Here is a 19,278-nt window from a genome sequence, read left to right as displayed (position 1 = left end):
CTTTCTCAATAATTTTTTTCCATGAAATTTAGAGAAACTATCACAAAGCAAAATTGGTGACACAGGTGCTTTTGAAGAACTAAACCAGTAAATTAGAAGGCTTTTAATCTTGACATTGAAAACAATATATAAAATAAGGGAACAAAAGTATTTGAACTATTTTGTAAATCTATGCCCCCTTCCCCATTTATTTAAACACGTCTGGTCCTTGAGAGCAGGAGCTTTTTCCCTTGGCAAAATAAACATAACTTCACCTCCACCCTCTGCTGCTTACCTGTTGCAGAGTATGCTGAGGGCTCCATGTGGACGACAGTCACATGGCAGACAGAGCCCAGAAGTATGATTCAGGTAAAAGCCCTCCTTGCAGGTTTCACAGCGAAGCCCCTGATAACCTGGGTGACACTCACACTGCCCTGTGGTCTGGTTGCAGCGGTTCCCATCCAGGCTTCCGATCACAGAGCAATTACATATATATTCTGCAAAGGAAAGAAGAAAAGAGGCATCATTAACTAAGATTCAACACTTTCTTAATACAATCAACTCTATTTTATTTTTCTTAATAAATGTTCATGACCACTTTGTAAGGATGGATAAAATTAATTCTAGTTCAAATTCATTTTCTATCCTAGTTTATTTAAATTGGGAAATATATACAGTAAAGTACATCAAACTATGTATTGTTCATAATTATAAAACTAACATTCTCAATTTCCTTTCCAGTACTCTTCATCTTCTAGCGCTCTTACCCTACATTTCAATGTGCATGTGGGTCTGTATATTATTAGTTTTTCTGGATTGGAAATCTCCAAAGGCAGGGCCTGTGCTTATTTACATGACACTGAGAGCACATGCTGGAAATGACAACATGTTAAATAATAGATAATCCCATTGCATAGCAGCAAAAGCCTAAGTAAGGTTCAGACGATTAACTGTGGTAACTAACACAGGTCAAACAAGATTGTGCTACACCTGGAACCATAAATGAATATGTTCTTCCCAGAAAGAAATTAATGGAGAATTGAAATTTTAAGATGAGGAAATGATGAACAATAAATTCCAGATGAGAAAGTTTACACGGTCTTCCTTATCAGTGGGTTAAAACCAATCACAATTTGAATCTCCCAAATTAAAACATTTAGAAAATAAACATTTTCTTTAGATATATCTCAAACAGTTCTTTGGAAGAGAATATTTAGAAGTCCTTGGTTTTAGCCTTTTAATGCAGATACATTTAAAGATCAGTTAGGATTTGGTTTTTGCTATTGTTTATACTCATTTTATGAACAAGAAAGTATTTTCAACATAGTTTGACACAGTAACAACATGGGACTTTGTAAGCATGTGCAAAAGCATGTAGTTAAAATTAACTGCAGATAAAATAAGATCTTGTACATATTTTAGAAATAGGCTTCATTTCAAAATAGCTATGAACCTAGTTTTAAAAAGCCCAGTAAAATCTATGTTACAAATTACATTTCTGAAGAGGTAAGGCACTATATGAAATGGCATTATACTGATAAAAATTTAGCTTGGAAAAATAATCTTTAATGTAATTTTTGATGATTTTTAAAAAGTTACTGGAGGGGCCTGCCCGGTGGCATAGCGATTAAGTTCATGTGCTCACTTTGGCAGCCTAGGGTTCGCAGGTTTGGATCCTGGGTGCGCACCGATGCACCGCTTGTCAAGCCATGCTGTGGCGGCATCCCATATAAAGCAGAGGAAGATGAGCATGGATGTTAGCCCAGGGCCAACCTTCCCCAGCAAAAAGAGGAGGATTTGCAACAGATGTTAGCTCAGGGCTAATCTTCCTCACCAAAAAAAAAAAAAAAAAAAAGTTACTGGATAACTGTAAATCCAGAGTCTGAAACAGTAAGTGATAAAGGAGTTTGCTTCTCTACTCTAGAAAAGGAAATTAACCTTCAAGTTCTTTATGTCATCAAAAGCAATGTATCCACACAAATCAAAACAAAGGATTCCACAAAGATACTCCCACTTGGTCAACTCTATACCAACTCTATACCTCCCACACTTCTTCAGTTCCTAACCTTTGGTGTCGGCTGATCTCCCTGCTCTTCACACCTCTTCTGATTTGTAAATTTACCAAATGAATGACTATACATTGGTGAGTGATTTGTTTATGTATATTTCAAGCTTGGGTAGTGAATTAGTTACAAAACCCAGAGAAGAGTTCAGATTCTTCAGCCTCACATTTAGGAGAGGAATCAGCTTCCCATTTCAGTAGAGATTCTTAATTTTACTAGGCTATGTAAGCACGACATTTCTTTGACAGAGTTACATGTTTTCACGTTATTTCTAGTTTCTGTGTGTGTGTGTATGTGGTTTTTGTAAATAAGGAAGCCGTGTTTAGTGGTCTGGAAACCTGCCAATGACAACTTCGTGGCAACGCCTTCATTCCACCAAAAATGACCAGAACGCTTAAAATAATGTTTTTCTTCCAAAATCTGGTAGAATTTCAACATATATCCAATTCCTCCTGCTAGACCAATTTTACCACAAGTTAAACTAACCAAATTATGCTGGTGTGGGCAGGACTAGCTCAAGAAAACCAAACAGGCGAAAAAATTCTATTATATAATCAAGACTGAGAATTTTATGCTATTATTTCCTTACTAATGTACTTCCATCTAAAACCTGAATCAGGGTTCCCAATGAATGAGATAAGATTAGTAGTATTTTTTTAAAAGAACCTAATTAATCTAAGAACTTTGAGACAAAAACTAAGTATTTTTTTCAGTAAAATCCTAATGGATAAACCTCCAGTATTAACCAAGTTCATTGGTTATTTATTATTTCTATAGAGCCAATTCAATCTCTTCATTGTCCCCTGAGCATACTCATTTTAGTCCCATCTCTGAACCTTTGCTCATTTGTGCTCCTTAGAATGCTCTTTTCTCTCCACAAATTCAGACCTATCCCTTATTTCAACAATCAGCTGAAACTTACTCCTCCATGAGCTCTAACTCTATTGCCCCTAGCTTGCATCCATAACAACATCTACTACCTATAACTCTTATGTGACAATAATTTGAAGAGGCAGCAAAGTGAAGCGGTTATGAGCACAGACTGTAGAGGTAGACAGCTACAGGCTGAAATCCAGCTCTATCACTTACTAAGTTTATGACCTTAGGCAAGGTAGTTAACCTCCTGTGCCTTCCTTTCCTCATCTGTAAACAGGGCACAATATAGTACCCACAACACTCAGTCCCAGCACATAAGCTATAAGTGGCTTGGAGTACTGTAATAATACAGTAGCTGGAAGAAAGGGATACCAGATAAAATAACATAAACACAATTCAGATGTCAGATTCATAGGCCACAGCTTTGTTACGCCTTATGGATAAGACCTAAAAAGCCTGGGATTGGGTTTCTTACCATGGCAGTTTTGGACAATGTCTGGGAAATATAATTAGTGTCCTGGCATTCAGAAATCCAAGTTGTGGGTCATCTAGGTAGAGAATAAGAGGGTGTCCTACATTTGCTAGGCTCCATACACTACCAATATGGGTGCCTACAAATACAATGACAAAAACAGAAGGATTTAGGACATGGTTTCAGAGAAGATGAAAAAGAGCATTTGTTATTTATACACCCTTGGTACTAATCATCCTAACAGTAGAGGGGTGAATGGCAAAATATTTCAGCAAAGAGACCACCCTAGTGCCAGGATGAAGTCCATCACCAAAAAGGTGATGTATCAAGACAAAAATACATTATCATGTTAACATTCCTCCCCAAATTAACCAAAGGAAAGGAAGCTGAACCAAAGCATACCAAGTGCCAGGCAACAGGAAGCTGAACCAAAGCATACCAAGTGCCAGGCAACACACACATCTTTTCTGTTTGGAGCTCAGAATCCAAGGCCCTATCCCAGTGACTGGCCTCAAATGAAATGACCCAAGTTAAATGAAAAGTATAAGCAACAGTAATAAATGTAAAGCACAATGAACATCCATTAAATTGTGTCAGGATGACACACAGAAATTGTGTCATGGATAACTTGTTAGCTTGAAAGTAGAGTAAAATCTCAGAGCCTTCACAGTTTTTGATATTCATATAGAACCAGATAGGAGTCAATGCAGAAACTGCAATTTACTATGACGAGGCTGGCAATATGAAAAAGAAGAAAGGAAATTTCAATTGATAGAAGCAGTGGGAAGGACCTACAGCCAAGACAAGAGATGAAGTGCTGACTTTTTAACGAGGTAGAATCTTAGACACGACTGCAATATAAAAGAGCCTGTGACATGACTAATGGTAAGTCACTAGTGTGGATGTTAATGAGAATGAAACAATATGAAGAGGACACAAAAAGCTAATCACAGACAAGTCTGAATGAAATGCCAAAAAGCTCATCTGGTTGCCTAAGAGTAAATGTGGAATAAACTCTCTGGCATTTGAGTAGCAGGTTTCCTTTCAATGCCCTATAATTCTTAGGAAAACTCTAAAGAGAAATAAATTAGAGAAGAGTAACATAAATGTTAGCAGAGAGACTGCAAACATTGGCAATGTTTTTTCTTTTTGTTTGGTTTCTGAAGAGCAATGAAATACAGTGATTTGAACCCTGAAGAAGAATAAGAAACTAAAATCTTGGGGCAAACTGTTTGAAAATAGAAATATAAAGGCCCAGAGAAAAGACAACAAATTGGCGTTTTTCTCTGAGAACTTGAACTTATGGGATGATTTTGATGTAAAAGTATCCAAAGCAATCATCGCATCTAAATCAAACACTGCACTTTTTCAAACATTCCTTACCAAGGGCCAACAGATGAAAAGTTTTCAGCACTAAAAAAATAATAATAATAATTTTGTTTAGAAGTCCCCCCTTTGTGCATAGATACCTGTCCTGGTAAGAGATTATCTTCCTGAACACACTGAAGACTTTTTCTAGGTCTTGCATATACCTGGTAGGCTTCTCTCTGCATCCAACTTTTAACCACCTCATGTTCCTTCTCAGTAAAAAGTCCACTATATCTTCTAGAGAATTTCAGTTGTGTTTTAGGGTTGTGCAGCTGCTTTGATGGGGGTTTTTAGAACATATTAGCTGTGATAGTATGTCCCAATTAATGTGTCCTCTGTTTCTGTGTGCCTCTTTTCCAAGTCCTTTCTGAGCGCTGTAATTAACTATGATGTCTAGAAACTAAGGCAGTTTGGTACAATAGTGTGTTAGCCTCTTGAAGATATAAAAGCAGTAAATGAAAGACTTGAATAAGAAAATGAAAAAATTGTGTCCTCAATTATGCAGATCACATAAACAAAGAAATGTTAATTGATAACAGCACTACTGCTGATCTAAAATGATGACAAAACAAGTATTGCATTTAAGCAAAGATACTAGAAAAATATTTGTAAATATAACTAACAGAACACTCACAGGAATCTGGTTCAGGAATATAGCCTGAAATTCTATCTATAGCCTCTTGAAAAATTGTGGAAATATCTTTGAAAAACTCAATTTCTGATTGCTTTTTATTCCTTCAACAATGATTTCACTATTCCTTTTCAATATCTTCAGAAATTGAAAGAATACAAAAAAATTACCTATGAATAATACAAAAAAAAACAGCAACAAATAAAACCACCATTCTCGGCTATTCCAAAACTTTTCATTGTTCCCCATATTCAGAAAACATACAAAATGTACTACAATTTTGACAGCATCTTGTTTTTTTGTTGTTTTTTTTTTGTGAGGAAGATCAGCCCTGAGCTAACATCCACGCCAATCCTTCTCTTTTTGCTGAAGAAGACCAGCCCTGAGCTAACATCTATCGCCAATCCTCCTCCTTTTTTTTTTTTTTTCCCTTTTTCTCCCCAAGGCCCCAGTAGATAGTTGTATGTCATAGTTGCACATCCTTCTAGTTGCTGTATGTGGGACGCCGTCTCAGCATGGCCAGACAAGCGGTGCGTTGGTGCACGCCGGGGATCCGAACCCGGGTCGCCAGTAGCGGAGTGGGCGCACTTAACCACTAAGTCACGGGGCCGGCCCCCTGATGGCATCTTCTATTCAATCCCAAAGTAAGAAAACCTAGAGGATATGTATTTAAAACACATTAAGAGTCAATACCTAATCTTATAACTAAAATTTAAAATACTAAAGAATTCAATTAGTAAGTTTAAACTTATCTGAAAAGTACTTTTAAAACATTATCAATTTTATGAGCTATAAGCATTCTAAAGTGTACTCTTGTTCTTAAATTAAGTTATTTAATATCTATAAAAAGTGTTTTTTTAAAGTACTACCAGTTTTCAAATTTGTCCAAATATTCCTTAAAATAGGGGAAGGATTTACCTCCAGGACTTCAAAATGTCTAGAAACTTTACATCTCTATTTGGATATGCATACTACATTTTATTATCTTCATCAGGAAAACAAAATTACTTTGTGAGACAATATCTGGGGTCATCTATAATTATGGAGAAATTGAGTTTCTTGGGCTTATTATTAGACGGGAATAAGCTGATTTTAGGATATAAAATATTTGGGGAGATTTATGAACTGAGATCATATGACAGGGTCATGACAGCACCCATCATACTGGAACAATTGTTACCATCTCCTGCATTGTACCCTAAAGCCAAAGAAAAAACACATCTTCTCAAATTTCCGAGGGAATAAACTCCCATTCCTCAACCTTCTCCCTTTCCTTCTTCTTTTTTCTCTATTAACTCTGGTCTAATATTTGAAAATTAAATGAGACAGAATACAGTGCAAAGTAGGTATGCAATATAACAATAAATATTTTTAATACATGGATACACATATTACACTTTAGTATGATCACTAAAGAGGAGCATGATCACTTAGCGAGCTTATCTAGAGCTCTGATGAATAGTATTTATTTATTTATTCAAATTCTAAGTGCATAATGGATATCACAGTTACTAGTTAGAACCACAGTCTAACTTGCAAAAGTACATATAAGCAGTTCTATTTTCTACACACACAATGCAACCATTAAAACAACATCACTGAATGGAAGTCAAAGAGCAAATTGCACACACAGAGGCAATGAGTACCCACCTATTAGAATGGCTCAAGTTGAACAAAAAAAAAACCTGACAATATCAATTGCTGGCAAGGATGCAGAGCAATTGAAATTTTCAAAAATTACTGGTGTGAATGCAAAATAGTAGAGACACTTTGGAAAATAGTTTGATAGTTTCTTAAAGTTAAATATACCTTTACCACATGACCCAGCAATTCCACTCCTAGGTATTTATCCAAGAAAAATGAAAACCTATGTTCACACAAAAACTTGTATACAAATGTTTAAAGCAGCTATATTCATAATCACCCAAATCCAGAAACAACCCAAATGTCCTTCAACTAGTGAACTGGATAGACTGGTACATCCTTACAATGGAATGCTACTTAGCAATAAAAAGGAATGAACCATTGACATGCAAGAACATGGATGGATCTCAAATGCATTAGGTTAAATGAAAGAAGCCAGACTCAAAAGCTATGTATTGTATGTTTCCATTTACAAGATAGTCCGGAAAAGGCAAAACTACAAGAGCAGAGAACAAATCAGGGGTTTGCCAGGAGTCAGCGAGAAGGAGGAAGGACTAACTACAAAGGAGAAGAACAAGGGAATTTCAAGGGGGTAATAAAACAGTTTTGCATCTTGATTGTGTATTTGTCAAAACTAATAGAACTGAATACCAAATGAGTAAATTTCATTGGATATAAATTTTAAAACAAAAACTTTTTAAAAAAGCAATGAGGTTTTACTAGACTAGATTCTTAAATTTTGCTAGAGGGAAGCCTTGGTGTGGACTGCAGTACTAAAGTCAACATGGGACCCAACTAATAGCTCAGTCTTTTTCAAAGCTAATGTTACAATTAAAATAGCAAAAAGTGGGGCCAGCCCAAGGGCATAGTGGTTAAGTTCACGCACTCTGCTTCAGCGGCCCAGGGTTCATGGGTTTGAATCCTGGGCACAGACCTACATACTGCTCACCAAGCCATGCTGTGGAGGCATCCCACATACAAAATAGAGGAATATTGGCACAGATGTTAGCTCAGGGACAATCTTCCTTAAGCAAAATGAGGAAGATTGGCAACAGATGTTGGCTCAGAGCCAACCTTCCTCACCACCACCCAGCCCCCTGGGAAAAAAAAAAAAAAGATAGCAAAAAGTGATTAATGCTTCAGCTGATTATTGCATAAGGAATTACGGAATATTTTAGGATTTAAAATGCTGTTTAACTAAAAGAAGTAGAATCTTTTCTTTTCCCTTTGGCGCCAACTTAAGTCTTGGGTTAGAATTGCTCCATGTAGAATGAGGGAGAAGAGGAAAAAATGAAAAATAAAGATGTATAGGATTTCCATCCCTTTTTTCACATATAATTCCTTATTTCCCTTTGAGATGCATCTTTAAAAACCCTACTCTACTTAAACAAACACCAGGAAAATGCATGTAAGTAACTTTGAATCTATCCAGCCTATCCAACAAAGAGCTTCACTCTTTTTCACAAACCTAGGACAGTATCTACAAAATAACATCTTCCCTGATTTTCAAACTGGAAAAATAAGTGTCAGAATCAAGGGTAGGAATACTTAATTCAAACCTCTGCCGGTACATCAAAAGAATAGAAAACAACAAATTATATTGCCTTGACTATAGACCTGATTTCCTAAGTGTATGGTGTATTTACTTCAAAATGTAATTTTTATTAGGCCCGTAATTTCACCTTTGTAGATTTAGAGTAAAGGAACCTCAGAAAGGCCTCATTCTAGGGAAAGGAACTATCAACACAGAATTTTTATTTTCACAAAAGGTCTTACTCTAGCATAACATTGATACTCAAATTACATTTCACATTTATGTTATGCCAGGGTAGGGTCACAAATCTTTGCAAAGCTGGGAAACTTAATATTAAAGCTGATGAGTTTCCTGAGTTAAACCAGACTTTGTAGAAATGTGGAAAGTTTTAAAGCCACCATTTTTAAAGAAAAGCTTTACGCTTTACCTTTTAAAATAAAAATATATCCATTAAAATTCCCAATCACAACTCACCATTGCAAAACATTTCCTCTACTTTATGGTAGACATATAAGAAAAGAGGGTAACATGACAGAGGTTTCATAGAAAATTTTCTGTCTCACATTTAAGGATCTGTTGTTAGTGCTTGTCCTTGGCTCACTGCCAGTTTTCCACAATTCAATGACAATTCATCTCATTAATGAGACCACACGACAAGTTCTGGGAAAGGTTGTAACAACTAACTTTTACTATGAATAGTAACAGAGATGATATTACCAGTTATTGAGGATGTACTACATGTACATCAAACCACACTAGAAACTTTACACATATGGCTTCCTTTAGTCTTCACCACAATCCTGTGAGATAAGATACTGTGAATGAAGAAACTGAGTCTTAGAGAGATGAAACAAATCATACAACTAACCAGTACTGGAGAACAGATTGGGAACCCAAACTGAATAACTCCAAAGTCCATGTCTTTTCACTATGAGAAGCTTCTGCCAATGAAAAATCACTAGACAGACCCAAGACACCTTAAATTTGCTGCTAATTAACCAGAGCTGTGGCCTTCAATAAGTCTAACTGCTGTGAGTTTCAGTGTCTGAATCTATAAAATGTGAATAATTCTTGCCTTTTATCTATATGAAATACTTAGGTATAAAGCTAACGTAGGGCCGGCCCCGTGGCTTAGTGGTTAAGTGCGTGCGCTCTGCTGCTGGCGGCCCGGGTTCGGATCCCGGCTGCGCACCGACACACCGCTTCTCTGGGCATGCTGAGGCCGCGTCCCACATACAGCAACTAGAAGAATGTGCAGCTATGACATACAACTATCTACTGGGCTTTGGGGGGAAAAAATAAATAAATAAAATCTTTAAAGCTAACGTAATATGTGTATGATCTTTATGCTAAAAACTATAAAACACTGATGAAAGTAAATAAAAAAGACCTAAATAAATACCATAACAATTAGATCTATAGATTCAATGAGCCCCAGTCAAAATCCCAGCAGGATTTTTTGGTAGATATTCACAAGCTGACTCTAAAATAAATATGAAAAAGCAAAGAAATTTGAATAGCCAAAGAAGAACAAAATTGGAGGACTCTCAATAACTGATTTCAAGACTTATTATAAAGCTACGGTAATCAAGACAATGTGTTATTGGTGAAAGAAAAGACACAAAGGTCAATGGAACAAAACAGAGAGCCCAGGAATAGACCCTCACAAATATCATCAACTAATTTTTGACAAGGTGCAAAGGCAATTCGATGGAGAAAGGATAGTTTTTTCAATAAGTGGTATTGGAACAGTTGGACATCCATAGGCAAAAAACTGAACTTCAACCTAACCTCACATCTTGTACAAAAATTAACTCAATATAGACCATAGGCCCAAATGTAAAATGTAAAACTATAACACCTCTAGAAGAAATCATAGGAGAAAATCTGATTGACCTTGAGTTAAGTAAAGAACTTTGAGATGCAACACCAAAAGCAAAATCCATAAAAGAAAAATTTATAAATTGGACTTTATTAAAATTAAAAACTTTTGCTCTTTAAAAGACTACTAGAGAATGAAAACATAGCCACCAACTGGGAGAATATTTGCAAATCACATTTCTGTCAAAGGATTTGTATCAAGAATATACAAAGAACTCTCAAAACTCAACAATAAGAAAACAACACAATTTAAAAATAGAGAAAAGGTCTGAACAGACACTTCACAGAAGAATATGTATGTATGGCAAATAAGCACTTGAAAAGATTTTCAACATCTTTCATTAGGAAAATGCAGATTAAAACCACAATGACATACTACTACAAACCAAAGAGCACGGCTAAATTTTAAAAAACTGGCAATACCAAGTGCTGAAAAGGAGACTGAGCAACTAGAACTCTTATATATTGTTGATAAGAATGGCTGGAAAACAATCTGGTAGTTTCTTGTAAAGTTAAATTTACACTTACCATACGACCCAGTGATTCCACTCCTAGCTATTGACCCAAAAGAAATGAAAACTTATGTTCACACATAAGTGTAAGTGAATGTTTACAGCAGTTTTATTCACAATCACCGAAAGTTGAAAACAACCTAAATGTCTTTGAAGTGGTGAATTGTTAAACTGTGGTCCTTTTTATATCATATATTAATATGTTTTTTCACATCAGAATCTGTTTCTGATTTATTAAATTAATCTATTCTTGTACCAGTACAGTGAAAAAGAGTTTTAATAACTACAGCTTTATAACATGTTTCACTAATGTATTCCTCTTCTTTACATTTTCTTGCATTTGTTCATAGTTATTTATGTTTCTATCTGAATTCTGTCGGCAAATTTCCTTCAAAAAAGATCCTATTGTAATTTTCCCAGTAATTCCATTTATTCTAAAAGTTAACGTATCAAGAACTGGTAGCTTTACAATATTCAATTTTCCCATCTATGAGCACTGATATGTCTCTCCATTTATTCAGTCTTCTTTTATACCTCTCAGTTAAAGTTCATAATTAAAAAATACATGTAAATGAGTTTCATACATACCTTAGTGAGATTCTTCTTAAACTTTTTATCATTAGTGGTAGTGGTGGCAGTAGTGGTTAGAACTGTAATCTCTTTTTCCATTATCTCTTCTAATCAGTATTTTTAATACTACTTATTAACTTAGATTTCTGGGGATACATACATCGTCATTTTGATGAACTTTCTTATTATTTCTAATGGTTTTCCCCTTGATTCTTTTGAGTAAAGCTGCTATTTTTAAGCTGCATGGAGTTAGGTCTTCTATTGAAGGTCATATTTTACCTGGCTAACAATAGACATAATTCTGTTTCCTCAACTACAATGGTTTGTTGGTAAAATAGAGCAAATGGTTTCACACAACTGCTTATCTTAATCCCTAGGTCAACTTTATTATTAATTACAATAAAAGTAATTACCATTTACTATCACCTACAACGTCTCAGCCTTTGTCAGACATTTTACTTGCATGAACATTTACCTTCACAACAATCTTGCAAGGGTTGTTTATAAACAGGAAAACTAGAACCTAAAGAAGCTAAGGACTTGCCTAAGACCCGAGTTACAGTAAGCGGTTGAGACAGCTCTCACACCTAGGTTTATCTTACTCCACTGCCCTTCCTCATTCGACTTCACCACAGAGCTTTCTTCCTTTAAAAAGAGGGGAAAAAGAGAAGGGGCCAAAAAAAAAAGAAAAGAAAAGAAAGAAATTCCACCTATTACCATTAATGGTGGTTGGCTTTTTTTTTTTTTTTCCTCCAATCTGTTTCCTTTGTAAGAAAATGACATCAAGTCAAATGATTACCAAGCAGTAGAATGAGGGGAAACAGTTGTTCAAACTATAAAATAATTCTCAACTGGAAACTTAGAACACCTTGCATTTGCCTTTGGCTGGTGAGTCTTAATATATTGTTCAGAGCCAAAGACACGAGCTCATGATTTAATATTTGGGATCTGTTTGTTTTATTTAAATGCATTCTCATAGCTAAAATAATACTGCTAATTGGTATTTCCAGTATCTCTCTAAATTCTGGATATTAACTATGTTAAACTGCCAAACTGCTACCTGAACCTAAGCAGAAAATGTGTCTTTTTGTGCCACCATTTTCCCATTTGTTTGCATTTTTCAAGGCTTTGAAAAAAACCTAATTTTGTCATTTAATAAGAGTTAGTTGCTTACTTTTTGATGGCATTTTTTGTGTGTGTGAGGAATATCAGCACTGAGCTAACATCTGATGCCAATCCTTTTTTTTTTTTTTTGCTGAGGAAGATTGGTCCTGAGCAAACATCCATGCCCATCTTCCCCTACTTTAGATGGAATGCCACCACAGCATGGCTCTACAAGCAGTGTGTTGGTGTGCACCCAGGATCCGAACCAGTGAACCCCGGGCCGCCGCAGAGGAACGCGCGCACTTAACCGTTTGTGCCACCGGGCCGGCCCCTTGATGGCATTTCAGTCTGTCAGGCCACTATCAAATTTAGGATGCACTGAAAGAATTGACCAAATGCTGCCTATATGGCTTGAAAGAATAACTATTCTATCAAACTTTAAATTTATATAAGCTTTTTTATTTATAGCATTTTTACAGTATCCTTGAGTTTAAGGGAAGGTGGGAGGGAAGCAAATACAGAAAATGAATTTGAACAACTTAAAATCTGGCTCTAGGCACAGGAGACAGAGATCACTCCATGAGGTCAAGGGACCTGGGTTCTTACACTGAAACCATTGTTTATGAGCTCTATGATCTTAAATTTCAGACCTCTTTGTAAAGACTTTTCATAAAATTGGAATAATGATGCCTCACTTACAAGGGTGTTCTAAGAATTAGAGGAGACAAGGCAAAGAAAACCTAGGACAGGGCCTTCTCTTTCCCTACCCTACACTTTTATTATAAGTAATCTTTTTAGCAAAGCAGCATCCTTAGATGTTACTACAGATTGTAAGAATTGAGAACTAAAAGGGATCATCAGAGATCTCTGAATGTACTCAAATTACCCTAAATAATTTCATTAACACCTTAATTTTGTAGCAATAGAATAGAAAAGGTAAGAAAAAGAAGAGAACTTCAATTCCAAGTACTGCCGATTGCTTCTGAGGTTGGGACTAGATTTGCTTTAGTGTCTCTGTTTACAGAGCACAGCTGAGCAACTTAAAGGCCAAAACTATTTGCTCATTATAATGGCTGGAAAATTAGTTCAGAGAAAAGGAGCGCCAGAGCAAGAGGCAAGGTCAATTTAAAAACACTATCCTAAAGCTCCCAGTGAGGTAACCTAGGAACTGTTTCCTAATTTTCAAAAAAGGGAAGGTTGGTCCCACATATTATAATTTAACATTCATCCTCAGCCAATATTTAAACATATTACTAAATGGATGGTTTGTGGATTACTAGGAATACATATGTATTTGATCACAAAATTATGCCATACTGTCCTGGGAAAATACATGGGGTATATAGTGAAGAGTGAGTATAGAGAAAATCTACTTACTGTGGTTGCAACAAAGACTGACAGGGAGGAATAGAAGGAGGAAATACATATCAGAAAGGTGTACTGGAGCCCTGGATTCCAGTCTGAGTTTGCAGTTCATCCTACCTGGACTGATTCTCCAACTAAGTACCACCTGCTTCAAAATCACCTGGGCAGCACAGCGAAACACTGATTCCTGGGTTCCATCCTACACCTACTGAGTAGAAATCTCAGGTGGCGGGACTCAGGAATATGCATTTTTTTTTTACAAGCTTCGAAAGTGATTCTGATGTACCCAAAAAGTTTGCTAAAAGAGGGAAATGTGGAAAATTCTTGAGCAAAGGAATGATATGGCCAGGGTTGAGCTTCAGAAGTAAAAACAACAAAAACAAAAATAGTAACAATAATAATGACAACAGTAACTATCTCTACTATTATTTATTATTTATTTATTACACGCCAGGCACTGTTTTATGTACTTCACATGCACGAACGTTTTAAAACTTTCAAGGAACCATAAGGTAGGTACATGGTGATTCAGGGGATAAAATAAGGAAATGGAGGCACAGAGAAATTAATTTCCCCAAGGTCAGACGGCCATAAGGCCTCCAGTTGGGATTAGATTACCCTTAGCAGCAATGTAAAGGAAGGACTAGAGGGGGGAGACTGGAGGAGATAGGTTCATTGATAAACTATGGTAGCAGTCTAATAGGAAAACCTGATTTTGGGCAGTGTCATTAGTAAAGATTGCTTCTGCAAACATACAAGATACCTGTCTGTATATTACACAGCTTAATTAAGTCTGCTTGCTTTCTGAATAAACAAACACTGCAAGGTGGAAAATATACCCGTTTGCAATGCTAAAAGTTTAACAGATTTGGAGTTATTCCAAAGGATGCTTAAAGACATACTTTTTTCCTTGGAACTGGAAATGGGCTATTTTACTTTGTGTCCCCACTCTAATCCTCTTACTCCTCAAAACACGTTGATGAATTCTTCCCACTCTCCTGCCACTCTTCACTATTATCAAACACTTATACAGTATAAACATTGTTCTACACTGCAAGCTGTGAAGTTCTTTGCTTTATCATCATGACTAAGCATTTGGGTAACACTTCAAATTCAAAAATAAGGGCGTGAGAGAGAAGAAACCCCTCTTCCCACTCCACTGCTCACTCCTGCTCTTGTACACATCCTTAGAGGAACCTAATTACCCCTCCTTACACATACACACACACACACTCATAGGATCCTTTAAAGAAAACTGAAATGGTCAGAAGTCACAATTCTAAAACATAGACTGGGAGGCTTCATTTTTTTTTTAATGAGAATTTGCGAGCACCAAGATATTGAAGACTTTGTTCAAGTTTGCAAACAATACAAAACACAACCTGCAAACTTCCCCTAATCATTGGTGCTAAGGCACTACTGGAAGTTAACAATCTCAGAAATTCTCAGGGACCAGTGGTCAATAATAAACCAAAAAAGAAATAATTTGGCTCCCTCTTCCACTCCTAGAGTAATAGTCTTAGAGAAGCAAGCAATGTTAGCTAAAATATCTAAGGGAAACAGACTCTGTCTAAGTAAAATCTATCTTCACACAGTAGAATTTACCTGTTCTTCTCACTTCACTTTTTTTTTTTTTAATTTTATTTTTTCCCCCCAAATCCCCAGTAGATAGTTGTATGTCATAGCTGCACATCCTTCTAGTTGCTGTATGTGGGTCATGGCCTCAGCATGGCCAGAGAAGCAGTGCGTTGGTGCGCGCCCGGAATCCGAACCCGGGCCGCCAGCAGCGGAGCGCGCGCTCACTTCACTTCTGATTGCACATACCCCATTCACTACTTTCTGTACCATTAAAAGCTATCACCACACTGTTGGTGGGATTGTAAAATGGGGCAACCACTACGGAAAACAGTATAGAGGTTCCTCAAAAAATTAAAAATAGAACTACCATATGATCCAACAATCCCACTTCTGGGTATATTTCCAAAAGAACTGAAAGCAGGGTCTTGAAGAAATATTTGCACACCACTGTTCATAGCAGCATTATTCATAATAGCCAAGATGTGGAAGCAACCCAAATGTCCATTGACAGTGAATGGATTAACAAAATGCAGGATATACATACAATGGAATATTATTCAGCCTTAAAAAGCAAGGAAATCCTGTCACATGCTACAACATGGATGAGCCTTGAAGTCATTATGTTAAATGAAATCGGCCAGTCACAAAAAGACAAATACTACATGAATCCATTTATATGAGGTATCTAAAGTAGTCAAATTCGGAGAAAGAGAGTAGAATGGTGGTTACTGGGGACCGGGATGTGGAGAAGGTAAGGGGGAGTTTTGTTTAATGGGTATAGTTTCAAACTTACAAAATGAAAAAGTTCTGAAGATCTGTTTCACAACAGTATTTAACAGTACTGAACTGTACACTTAAAGATGGTTACAATGATAAATTTTATGAGTTTTTTAATCATAATAAAACAATAGGTGGGGTGGAAGATATCATCATACAGTATGTGTGTATGCATTTCTTAAGTTACCTAAGAAGGTAGGAAATCTTAAGTGCTGGGACTTAAGGATCTGATTATCTGGTCTACCTCCTTTCTACAGATAACTGAGGCTAAGAGTAGTAAACTAATTTCCCATATAAACTTTGAAGCCAGACAAATCGGACTACAAACATGGGCTCAGGCTCTAACTCTTAGCTGTGAGTCTGTACAAATGTGGGGATTAAATGGAACAATGTAGCACAGTTGCCTGACACCACGTTCTCCTTCCCTTTTAGCAATTTGGGATAGTTGCTTGTACAGCCAGAGCCCTGTCTGGCATGACAATGGTAAATGGAGTGACTATTTAAAAAGAAACAGGTGAATTTTTTATAAAATATTTTTATTAAATCTATATATCTAATTTATATCAATTCCTAAGAAATGCTGAAATTAAGCTAACTAGCCAGTGAAATAATTTTGCCTTATTTTTTAATGTTTTACTCTCCCAAAAATCTATCTAATTTTAAGAAGAGAATGGTTACAGGTTGAATTGAAATAGTTATCTAAAAGAGGCTACTCCTGGAACAATCAAATCTCTCACACACTCCTGATGGAAATATAAACTTATACAACATCTTCAGAGAGCAATGTGGCAATATCTAGAAAGATAATGATGTGCTACAACCTAGTAGTGCCTTGCAACTCAAAGTGTGGTCCATGGATCCACATCACCTGGGAACCTGTGAGAAATTCAGATTCTCAGGCCCACTTCAGACCAACTGAATCAGGATCTACAAGATCCTACTTAACAGGACACCCAGGTGATTCCTATGCACATCAATTGAAAAGCACTGCCCTAGAGAAACTCTCCCATATGTGAAGAAAGAGACATGTGCAAGGTTGTTCATTGCAGCATTACCTGAAATAGGAAAGAAAAGCATTATTAGTGACTATCAATAAGAAAATAGATACACTGTGGTGTATTTATATAGTAGGAAACTATACAGCAACTTACACAATCTAGAGTTACATGAACCAACAAAGATAAATCACAAAAAAATGTTGAGTGAAAAAAGCATGGTAAGGTGCCATTATGCAAAGTTTAAAACATTAAAACAACATTATATTTACTGTGAGTGTGTGTATAAACATTTTTTTTTTTTTTTTTTTTTGCTGGGAAAGAGTCGCTCTCAGCTAACATCTGTTGCAAATTGTTGCCAATCTTCCTCTCTTTCTTTTTCTCCCCAAAGCCCCACTACACAGTTGTATACTCTAGTTGTAAGTCCTAGTTCTTGTACATGAGCCGCTACCACAGCATGGCTACTGACAGACGACTGGTGTGGTTCCACACCCAGGAACCGAACCTGGGCCGCCAAAGTGGAGCGTGCCGAACTTTAACTACTAGGCTGGCTCTATAAACATTTTTAAATGCATAGGACCAAATTCAGAATAATGATTACATTTGAGTAGGGAAGGAAGAAAATGGGATAAAGGAGGAACACTCGAGGCTTTAATCATATCTAGCATCTTATTTCAAAATGAAAAAAAAAAATCCAAAGCAAATGTACGAGATAGTTCGGATATTACAAAGCTGAGAGAGAGGTATACGGGATGCTCACTACATTACTTTCTATACTTTTCTAGAAACTTGATATACTTCATAATTTTTTATGAGATATGTTTCTCCCCATTTCTTATCAGTAAATATTATCCTACTCAACCTCGTACTATAGTTATTTATCTTCTTGTCCCATGTAGGTTCTAGAAGAACAAGTTTGACATCTGACTTATCTCTGAACACATCCTCCCCTCTCCCCAACACACACATACACAGCTCTTTGGTTTCTGGATACCAGGTGAAGAGATGTAGAGGTCAGACGTAAGTGGAGTGATGGTTATCCGAGGCAATAAAATGGATAAACAGAACGTTTGCCTGGGGTAGCCAAGATTATGGCCTCAAAATAGGACTAAATCTAAAGTCCGAAAAATGAAAGAAAGAAACGAAAACAAACAGCACAATACTGGAAGCAGGACTGAATCAAGCGCATTGAAAGGGTAAAAAAGAAAGAGATGCAATTCTAAGGGCAGGAATATATTCATTCACTCAGCAAATATATATTGACTTACTACGTGCCAGGCATTGCATTAGGTGCCAGGGATGTAGCAGTAAGTAAAACAGACCAAAATTCATGACCTCATGGACCTTATATTTTAGCAGGGGGGAGACATACAATAAGTAACTGAAGTCAAATATCTAGTATGGTAAAAGGTAAACGGTAAGGAGAAAAAGCAATACAGGGAAGGGAAGAGAAGGGACTGAACGTGTGTGTTTTGGGGAGTGCAGTTTTAGACAGTATGGACAAAGGAAGCACACAGTAAGTACATGCAGGAGGTTTCCTTTTGCATGTTCTTTATACGTGCTTCTGGGCAAGGTATAGGGGTTTAAAAGGTTCAAAGAAATGTTCTGTTGAACATTTCTGAATAAATAAATGAATGAATGAATATGACTAGAAAATTGGAAGAAAAATATCAAGAACGTGAAAATAGAGAACGCTAATTCTTCTCTGAGGTTGCTAGAGAAAAGATTCTTAGTAAAGCACATGATTGTCAATTCAATCATTCAACAAGTTAGCATTGTACCCGAAATGGGGAGTATAATTTCTAGATGTTGAAGATACAACAGTGTGGAAGAAAGGCATGGTCCCTGCCCTCATACAGTCTTATAGCAGAAAGAAAAACAAAGAAGCAATATAGTGTGATAAGTACTAAAATGGAACTATGCAAACAA

At 36.5% G+C, this 19,278-nt stretch overlaps 1 protein-coding gene across 1 annotated transcript in view; it reads right to left on the bottom strand.

The window, feature by feature from the left end:
* Window positions 1–19,278, bottom strand: part of MEGF9 (multiple EGF like domains 9) — an 82,912-nt gene that overhangs the window by 40,442 nt on the left and 23,192 nt on the right. The window contains exon 2 of the mRNA XM_004423374.3: window positions 275–476. Coding sequence (XP_004423431.2) covers window positions 275–476 — 202 coding nt within the window. The remainder of the gene's footprint in view (window positions 1–274; window positions 477–19,278) is intronic.

This window comes from Ceratotherium simum, chromosome 29 (assembly GCF_057802395.1).
Source record: "Ceratotherium simum simum isolate JZ-2026a chromosome 29, ASM5780239v1, whole genome shotgun sequence".
Taxonomy (NCBI): Eukaryota; Metazoa; Chordata; class Mammalia; order Perissodactyla; family Rhinocerotidae; genus Ceratotherium; species Ceratotherium simum.
Note: the sequence above shows the minus strand (reverse complement) of the source record. Positions and strands in the feature narration are given on the sequence as shown.